Source organism: Mesocricetus auratus, unplaced genomic scaffold, assembly GCF_017639785.1.
Source record: "Mesocricetus auratus isolate SY011 unplaced genomic scaffold, BCM_Maur_2.0 Super-Scaffold_100676, whole genome shotgun sequence".
NCBI lineage: Eukaryota > Metazoa > Chordata > Mammalia > Rodentia > Cricetidae > Mesocricetus > Mesocricetus auratus.
Window position 1 is genome coordinate 33,331,120 of NW_024429266.1, and position 10,043 is coordinate 33,341,162.

The 10,043-nt window shown below is 44.3% G+C and overlaps 1 protein-coding gene across 3 annotated transcripts in view; it reads left to right on the forward strand.

Annotated features, from left to right (window-relative positions):
• Brinp2 (BMP/retinoic acid inducible neural specific 2) overlaps nt 1–9,761 on the forward strand; it is a 103,047-nt gene extending 93,286 nt beyond the window's left edge. For all 3 annotated transcript variants that reach the window (XM_040737737.1, XM_040737736.1, XM_005071324.4), the window contains 4 exons: nt 255–360; nt 3,860–4,096; nt 5,834–6,056; nt 7,701–9,761. In XM_040737737.1, coding sequence (XP_040593671.1) covers nt 255–360; nt 3,860–4,096; nt 5,834–6,056; nt 7,701–8,817 — 1,683 coding nt within the window. In that variant the 3' untranslated portion in view covers nt 8,818–9,761. The remainder of the gene's footprint in view (nt 1–254; nt 361–3,859; nt 4,097–5,833; nt 6,057–7,700) is intronic.
• The last annotated feature ends 282 nt before the right edge of the window (nt 9,762–10,043 follow it).

A 10,043-nucleotide genomic window follows, 5' to 3' on the forward strand; every position in this document is an offset into this window, starting at 1 on the left:
CTGGTTATACAGGAAGTTGCTCCCCTCTGAGCTACTCTCTGGATCACATGCAAGTTTTGCCACCATCCACATAGAAACAACGTTCACTGACTCAGGACAAGGAAACAAAGTCACTTTGCCTTCCTAGGGTAGACGAATGAAGTTCCTTTGGTCAGGAACAGGACATAGAGTCTCCATGTGGATGGTAGAAGGAAAGTGTCAATAGAAACCTTCCTCTTGTTTTCTGAGTCCATATCTTGTCCCATTTTCTCTAGGTCACAGAGACCAGGACTGGTCCACTGGGCTGCAGCAACTATGACAATCTGGACTCAGTCAGCTCTGTCCTGGTTCAGAGTCCAGAGAACAAAGTACAGTTACTGGGTAAGCTACTGCATGGTGGTTCCACACTGCTCAGGCCTGGTGGAAAACCCGAACCCCAGAAGAGAAAGGAAAGATCTCATTTTCTCATTTGAATATGTTATCGGGGATCAGGGTGGGTCTGTGATGGATGTCTCCAGACTCGTGGCCTCTTAGTTATAGTGCCAAAATAAGGGCAAAGTAACTTTATTCAAAGCAAACCAATAGTACAGATCAGAAATATACTATCAGAACTGGCAGCAAGATATATAAGTGAAGGTACTCAAGGACCCAGATTATTGTATGGGTCTTCCTTTTATGGTATTCAAGAGAAGGAGGAGCTAGTTATTTAGGACAGAGTTTGGATGGTTCTCTACTTACGTACACAGATTAAATTCAATAACCATTATTTTCACCATGCATGTTCGTTCTCATAAGACATGTAATTTTAGTCAAATGTGCACCCAGTTTTGCAGAGGCATACATAGGATGGTAAATAATTTGGTGTCCCTAAAACTTAGGGACACAGTTTTAGCTTATTGCACATATGTTCAAAACCAGTCTAGGTCACATTGTTCCCCCAGCTTCATACCTGGACATAGTAAAGTACATTTGAATAAAATGCAATCTGATGTTTGTAAAGAGGAAGAAAACACGCTCCATGGTTCACATCAGGGTGTACATGCAGTTCTTAGCAGAAGGGGGTGTTCTAGGTTGCTAACACTTGCTAGGTGCATTGTTTGAGGTAGGGAGTGAGTGTAAATCATTTACATATAAAAGACCTAGGCTGCTGTTGATTTCAAATAGAAGTGTGTACACATCTCCAAACAAGTAGAGTCCTGGGCTATTAAGTTTATGCTGACCTGCTTCAGCTAAGTCCTTCTTAAGACAAGAATCTCCACAAATCTTAGGAACTGCATGTAGCAACTTACCTTCAATTTTTTGGGGGGGGACTTCTGAGGATTTGCCACACACCCATTACCCATTGCTCCTGCCCTTTCCATTGTGTTCCTTTTCAAAACCTGTATCATTATCCTGTAGGGATCATACACACAACCTTGTAAACCTGGAGCTAATTCAATGATTACTTTGGTTACCAAAGGCATATTAAGGAACAAGTGGGCTTTGCATAGTAACTGTGGGCTCACTAGTAGGGCTCACTCTAGCTCAAACTTTGCATCCTACTGATCTGTAACCACAGCAGAAGAGTGAGTGGCTCTTGCTTTCAATTCCATGCCTGTGGTTTTCTGTGAGAGCCGAGAAACTCAAAGCCAGGAGCAACATTGGAGAGGAATGAACAGGAACATTTGGACTATAGATAGAATGGGCAAAGGAGGAAAAGAAAAAGAAAAGGCCACTGTTGTAGGTCCAAAGAATGGGGGACAAATAGAGATGCTTAGTTCCATCTGTTCCTCAAATGTTTTAAAGGAAGAGCTATGCAAACTGATTCATTAGAGAAAGAAGTTCATTTTTCCTAAGAGCTAACTGCATCTGCCTCTGTTTAAGATATTACTGTCCCACCATCACAAAATCAATAGCCATCACCCAGGATCTACGATTACAAATTTCAAGCAATCTGAGCCAGAGGCAACTGACATTGCTTTAGGAATTAACAAATATACAACAAGAGGAGTAAAAAAAAAACCTACTAATAGACACCCAATATACTTAATATCTCCTTTCCTGTATCCCTATACAAGCTGGATTTGTGTTTGGAAATTAGCAGTGAGTTAAGCTCAAAATGTCTAGTGGTTCATTTGGAATAGTTTATGCCATTTAATTTTATAGGCCATCACTCACAAAGACATTGCTCAGGGCACTTACTTTATAGCACTGTGAAATGTTCTGGTGAAGAGGAGGGAGGCAACGGGGAGATGGAAGGAGACCACTTGAAGACCATAAGTGTTGAAAGCGAGCATGTGGATGCGGTGTGTGTGTGTTGAGCAGGGATGGCAAGGGACTGTCAAGTGTCATAGTGGGCACAGAATCAAGAAAAAGAAATTTAGTACCAGTAAGAGTAGGAGGTGGACCCCGAGTGAGAACAGAAAATATCCACACTGCTGACAACTTTAAGTTATAGTGTGAGGTCTGCTGAGGTTGGGACTCACACTGTGAGCTCTTTGATATTCTGCCAAGGACAAAGTCATGGATGTGGAAATAAAGAGCATATATTTGAAGAAAGGGGCTCCTCATATTCAGGGGTCCTTCCATACCTCATTCTCCTGACAGAAGGTCTAATAATATGCCTACTGGAAGGGCCTCCTGAAGAACTGACCCACACTCAATTCAGCCATAATTCATATCTGTTTTTCCTTCATCCTTCCTATGCTTCCAACAGCCACCTTACCCATGGCTTGAAGTCAGTCCCTATCCTGGCCTGATGACCCGATGAATGTTGAGGCAGTCAATCATCCTATATTAATATTTTCTTAAGAGTTAAATTAGCTGGGCAGTAGTGGCACACACCTTAAATGCCAGCACTTAAGAGGCAGAAGCAAGTAGATATCTGTGATTTCAAGACAAAGTGAGTTCCAGGACAGCCAGGACTACATAGAGGAGTCCTGTCAAATCAAGACAAAACACACACACACACACACACACACACACACACACACACACACACGCACACACACAAAAGAGTTAAATTACACTGAGGTAGGCAACCATTGCCAAGTGTGCAGTATCACCTGGTGAAACAAAGGCAGTTATTGACACTAAGGCTGTGACTTGAGTGGGTCACTGTGGCGTTGTGGCTTTTATTTTCTCATTAAAACAACATCATTATGAAATTAGATATGGTGACACACACTGATAATCCCAGCACTTAGTGGGGCAGAGGCAGGAGGATCAGAATCTATCAACAATATAAGGAATATGAACCCTGTTGGTTCAGGGAACAAAATAAAACACCAGCAACACCACCTCTAGGACAGAGATGACCCTCAGAGCCACTACAAACTATATATATCTTTGTTTAGTACCTGGCTACTGTATGACTGTTCTGCCTATCCCTATCTCATTACCAGAATAGTTTCAGCTATCTAGGCTGGAATGGGAGGTTAGCATTTAGCAATGGTTGAACATGTCTTCTGCCAACTTTTGTGTAAGTATAAGAAGGGCAGCTATTGGAGGCAGGGCAAGCTCATCAAGCCTTGCTATCTCCCCAGGAGGGCATTAAGATCTTATTTTATCTGAAACATCTTCCTGTTTCTCTCCTAGAAATGCTGATGTGTAGCCAGTAAGCCTGCTCTTATGATATGCAGGCTCTCAATTTGGCTGATGTGAGGAGTTTGGCTAAGCCTTGGGCTTTGATGTTCCTCATCTGCATATTCAGATCCTCCCCCATCTGTTATGGAGGCTAGAAAAACCCTCTCTCCCAAGCAGCTCAGCAGTATTGGACCCTGGGGTGACCATTCTCAGTCCCAGTCAGCAAAACCCCTGTTTGGATTCCTATTGCCTTGGGTGTGAGAAACTGAGTCCCCACTGGTTCTGCTCAGTGATTGCTTGATTCATCCTCTCCCAGGCCTGCAGGTGCTGCTTCCCGAACACCTGCGTGAGCGTTTTGTGGCTGCAGCACTTAGCTACATCACATGCAGCTCTGAGGGTGAGCTTGTCTGCAGGGAGAATGACTGCTGGTGCAAGTGTGGTCCCACTTTCCCAGAATGCAACTGTCCTGATGCTGACATCCAGGCCATGGAAGACAGCTTGCTGCAGATCCAAGACTCCTGGGCCACTCACAATAGGCAGTTTGAAGAGTCAGGTAAGCTCAGAATTTTTCCCCACTGAAGAGTTGAGGATGTGAGAGGCTAGAACACAAGGAATCTGACTTGTATCCCAACTTATTCTTTTTGTGAACTTCTAAGGAAAGATTGACTATATGGTCACCAAGAGTCTTAAGAGTGTGTTTTTCTTCATACAAATAATCACAGTGCCTAACTTAAATGTGTGTGTTAAGGACTTAATTAGCTAAGGAAAATACTATTGAGAGTATAAGTATCATTGTCTGTCTTGCTGGCTACTGAGTTCATGGTGTCTAGCACAGTGCTTGCACATGATAAATGTTTACTGATATGAAGTATGTATAGAATGGTCTAGTTGGTACCCAGTAGAAACCAAATGTTGTTTGTTGCTGACATAGCGAATTATCAATGTCAACTTAAGACCTAGAGTCTGAAGGATTAGTTTGCTTCTTGCTCTATTACTGACCAACTTTCCCATTTTGTTATAACCATGTAGTTTCTCAATGCTATAATATCCTCATCATTAAAAGTGATAGCAACAGGTTGATACAAGCGGCTATTAAAACAAAATCTAGTTCCAGTTCCCAATTCCATGCTTTGGATATATTTTACAATACAGCTTTAGCTTTTGCCACTGTGAGATTCTACAGTTGAATAGATGAGAATGCCATAGACCTGTGCCAGGTGGTAAGGTGGTGGTAAGTCCCAAGGCAAAGCAGAGAAGAGAAACTTGAGCATGAGTTCAAAATCATACTATACCCAGGACATTCAAAAGAACTCTTACTTAGAGTTCAGAAGCAGAAATAATGTTGCTTCTATATTAGCTACAGGGAAGAATGCCTTTGTGACTAGGAGTCCCAGAGAGCAGGAGTACCTTGGAGAATCAGGCAGTAGGCTCTGGAGGGAGAGACTAGGCTCAAGGGTTAAATGTTTCTAAGATTTATGAGCTGGGTACAGTGCCTTCTCTGTGTCAACATTTGCCTGTCATTGAACCTGTTTACCTCTTTCACTGGAGAGTCGTGGTAGTATTAAAGAAATTTGTCTGAGAGAGACAGAAAGGGAGTGGATCAGGGTGGGAGGGGATGAGGAGACAAAGTGGGAGGAGTAGACAGGGAAAGCAGTAATCAGCATATGGTATATGAGGAAAAACTAAAATATAGTCCATGAGTAAGTTATACGGAGAAGAAAAAGAAAGAGACACGAAACAAGGCTATTATTAAAAGCAGGACTTCTAGCCATTTGAGGAGTGACAGATATCAGTTTTGGTAACTGAAGATTTACTGGAATAAGAACAAAAAACAAAAACACCTCAGAAGCTAGAGGTGCAGAGATGACTCAGTAGTTAAGAGCATGGTCCTGCTCTTCCAAATGACCTAAACTTGGTTTCCTGTTACCATGTTGGGTCATTCACAAGTGCCTCTAATTACAGTTCTAGGAGATCTGCCCCTTTTCTGGTCCTGTGGACACCTACATACATGTATCACACAACACAACACACACACATACACACACACACACACAAATAAAATTCTAAAAATGAATGAATTCTTAAAAAAGAATCCTAGAGCTACATTTTATGATATGTTAATTAATTTCCAATAAAGCCATGTGTAAATTTGAAAGCTAGTACAATGAATGTGAGGCCCCTTCCTTAGGCAGTGACTCTGAGGGGCCCCTGGGACAAAGGAAGCAGGGATCTGTGTTCCCAGTACTCTATGTAGCTTCATTCTGCTCAGTTCCTGTATTTCTGCCCACAGAAGAGTTCCAGGCCCTGCTGAAGAGGCTGCCCAGTGACCGATTCCTGAACTCCACAGCCATCTCCCAGTACTGGACCATGGACACTAACGTCCAGCACCGCTACCAGCAGCTGGGAGCCAGCCTGAAAGTCCTGTTAAAGAAGATGCAGCGGATAGTCCGCCGCCTCTTCAATCTCTGCAAGCGCTGCCACCGGCAGCCTCGCTTCCGCCTGCCCAAAGAGAGGTGAGCACCCAGGCGTCAGGTCCAAGACCCAGCACCTCCTGGACATAGCTGCTGAGGCCAAGGACGGTACTGTGGTCAACATGGAAGACGAGAAAGTGGTGACATGTTAAGTCATCCTGGTTATGTAACTTTGGCCTCCCTACTTGTCACTTTCAATCACCAGCTGTGTATAAAGAAGTTACGGGAGCCCTGTGTTACTTTTATGTAATTATAGTAGATTCAAATGCTAGTCTAGTAACACCCAAATTCTCACTTATTCCTTCCCAGTTTTGTAAGTCTTCTAGTGAGGAAAAGGGTTGAGTTCAAACAAATGATGAGAAATAAGCACTCTAGACTGTTTCAAACAAGTGCCTCTCATCACTTGTCTGAGCCATAGGAGGGAAGGAAACTGAGACCTGAACTCTCCCAAACCGCTAGGAGTGTATTGTGATAGGAATTCACTTATTTACTCACTCCTTCATACATGCATTCATTAAAATATATTACACCTATTTTCCATGCCCTGCTATTTAACTCTAGAGGATACCATTGACAAAGTTAGATTTAGCAAACATGTAAAGACAAAAAATTTAAAATCCTGACTGTGTTAGTCCCCAAAATTAATGGGGGTAGAACACCAATCAAAAGGACATGAATTTAAAAAAGAAACAAAAACATAGAAAAGGATAGTTCCCAAGAGGCAGAGACGAGACTGAGGAGAGAAACCTCCTAAGAAAAGGAAATCTTGCACAGCTTGTGCAAGAAAAGACAGGACCACCTGGAATCTGTAAGTGCAGAAGTGCTCTGAGCAGTGTGCTGCTCTCAAAGCAGCCCAGCCATGTCACCGACTGAGCCTCAGGGAAGGCAGGGAGCAGGGGTGGAGAAGACAGACCAGCAGGGTTTGGTAAGATGCTTCTTTTTATTTTTTATTTTTTAGCAACTAATTATTAAATGCCTATCATGAATAAGAAACAAGCTTGCTCCCTAAAACTGAGTTGGTGGACAGCACAGAACCCAGAAGCCCTGTTCTCACTGCACTTCCGGGGAAGCCAGCTGTAAATAAGTGCTCCATAAAGCAATCATCATTCTATACACAGATGGTTGCCATGGGTTAATGCAGAACACAGTGATGAGACAGTGACTAGAGTTGCCCTTTGGAGGAGACACTGGGAATAGCCCATTTGAAGAGGTAGCTAAGGATTAAAATCCAAAGTCTAAGTAACCCACAAGATGTTCCAAGTCTTCCTGTAAGAAAGGGAGAACAGAAAATAAGGAGAGGCTTTTAGGTGAGCATGAACTTGGCAAAAACATAAACTGTCTGAAGAACTATGTTATAGGGAAGGCTAAAAAGGTAGGTGTGATTCGACACATTGAAAAGACTCCAGTTTTGAAAGGGGAAACGACCTGAAAAAATTAGCCTGGTTGATTCCAAGACACACCTGATATCAAATCTTTCTGGCTTGTCTACCAGACAGAGTTCCAGGATTAACTCAGTTGGTCCAAAGGGGAGCACCAGGGTTTTCACCACACAGTGAGCTTGTGGCCTTGATGGTTCCCTTGTCTCCCTGCTGTCTGCGCCCCATTTATTAGTCAGTGAGCTAATACTTGTAGGGAGGACAGTGGCAACTTTCTTTGACTCTTCCTTGTTTGTTTTATTGCTTCAAGATCCCTGTCTTTCTGGTGGAACCGAATCCAATCCCTTCTCTACTGTGGAGAAAGCACCCTCCCTGGGACCTTCTTGGAACAGAGCCACAGCTGCACCTGTCCCTATGACCAATCTTCCTGCCAGGGCCCCATCCCATGTGCCTTGGGCGAAGGGTCTGCCTGTGCCCACTGCGCTTCAGACAATAGTACTCGCTGTGGGAGCTGTAACCCTGGTTACGTGCTGGCCCAGGGACTGTGCCGGCCAGAGGTAGCTGAGTCCCTGGAGAATTTTCTAGGGCTGGAGACAGACCTTCAGGACTTGGAGCTGAAGTACCTGCTTCAGAAGCGAGATAGCCGCATTGAGGTACACTCTATCTTCATCAGCAACGACATGCGTCTGGGCAGCTGGTTTGACCCTTCCTGGAGGAAGCGGATGCTGCTCACTCTGAAGAGCAACAAGTACAAGCCTGGGCTGGTGCACGTGATGTTGGCTTTGTCCTTGCAGATCTGCCTCAGTAAGAACAGCACCCTGGAGCCAGTCATGGCCATCTATGTCAACCCCTTCGGGGGCAGCCACTCTGAGAGCTGGTTCATGCCTGTAAATGAGGGCAACTTTCCTGACTGGGAAAGGACTAACGTGGATGCAGCTGCCCAGTGCCAAAACTGGACTATCACTTTGGGGAACAGGTGGAAGACTTTTTTTGAGACAGTCCATGTTTACCTAAGGAGCCGAATCAAGTCTCTGGATGACAGCTCCAATGAGACAATCTACTATGAGCCCCTGGAGATGACTGATCCCTCCAAGAATTTGGGCTACATGAAAATCAACACTTTGCAGGTCTTTGGCTACAGTCTGCCCTTTGATCCAGATGCTATCCGAGACTTAATTCTCCAGTTGGACTACCCGTATACTCAAGGTTCCCAGGACTCGGCACTCTTACAACTCATTGAGCTCAGAGACCGGGTGAACCAACTCTCTCCACCTGGCAAAGTCCGGCTTGATCTTTTCTCCTGCTTGCTCCGGCACAGACTCAAACTAGCCAACAATGAAGTGGGCAGGATCCAATCCTCCCTGAGAGCCTTCAATTCCAAGCTGCCAAATCCTGTGGAGTATGAGACAGGCAAACTCTGTAGCTAATGGGGCAACGACCCCAGCGCTGGTCAGAGAGTTGACCCACACATTCAGGGTGCAAAGATAATCCGAGCCCTCACCTCAGTGCCAACAGGGTGCTTCCATGAGACTTTCAGCACCTGGGAGATGGGAGCTCAAGGCCTAGACTGAAGCAGGCGAGAGACAATAAACAGCTACTGCATATGTGCACATGTGATTGCATATGTGCACACGTGACTGCATATGTGCACACGTGATTGCAACCCCCTGCCCCCCCTCACAGGGAGGCCACAGCTCAGCAGCCTGGGATCTGTGAAGCTGGTGCTCTCTAGAATGAATGTTTTGAAGAAGAGCCAAGGAAGGGATAAAAGAAGCAGCTAAATCGTGAAAGAAATGAGTGAACATGCTTCAAAATGATTCTTGTCACCCAGGATAGCAAAAGGGGACAAAAGTGGGAGGGGTGGGAGACCTCCCCTCTGTGGAGTCACTTTTGTATTCTTTTTACCCAGATTTCTTAAAATGTTGTTGTTCTGTGACCCCCTGCATCAGTTCTTACTTTTTGTATACTGCCTTCCTGCACCCCAGAGGCCATGGGCTGACAGCTTTTGGTGCCACTTCCTTAGAATGTATGTGCAGTGCTACAGCAGAGGGACCAAAACCAAGGGCAGGCCACAGCCTCCTTGCTCATCCCTCACTTCTTTCTCCTGCCAGCCCCCCATTCCCCTGGCCTCCCCAGCTTCAGAGTTTTGACTTGTTCCAAGAGTCCCTCATACTTCATCCAGAGCCCTCCTCCTGCAGCACCTGACCTGTCCGTCCAAGGAAGCAGTTTTGTCAAGTTAGAGACAATGTATACGGAAATGTTCTTTTCTAAGAAACACCAAAACAAAAAATATTTATTTTGTGATTGTTTTTCTTGTCAACCTGCTCCAGTCACATGAACCTCTGAGTAAAGTTTTACTTGATTTAATGCATTTTAAAGACCCTTTTTAGTGGCAAGTGAGAGAGAAAAGAAAACATAGTTCCTTGGGTTGCCTGAATGTTGTTTAATAATATTATTATTATTATTATCCTGTATCTGAGAGGAGTGTTCACAGATGATGTACATGGATGTGGGAGGCTGGTTGATTAGTGTATGTATGCATTCATTTGTGCCTGTGTTAGCTCAGGTATGAAGTGTGTGTGTGTGTGTGTATGTGTGTGTGTGTGTTTCAGAGAAAAGAAGGGAGGGAAAAATTAAATGGAAATGGAGTAGA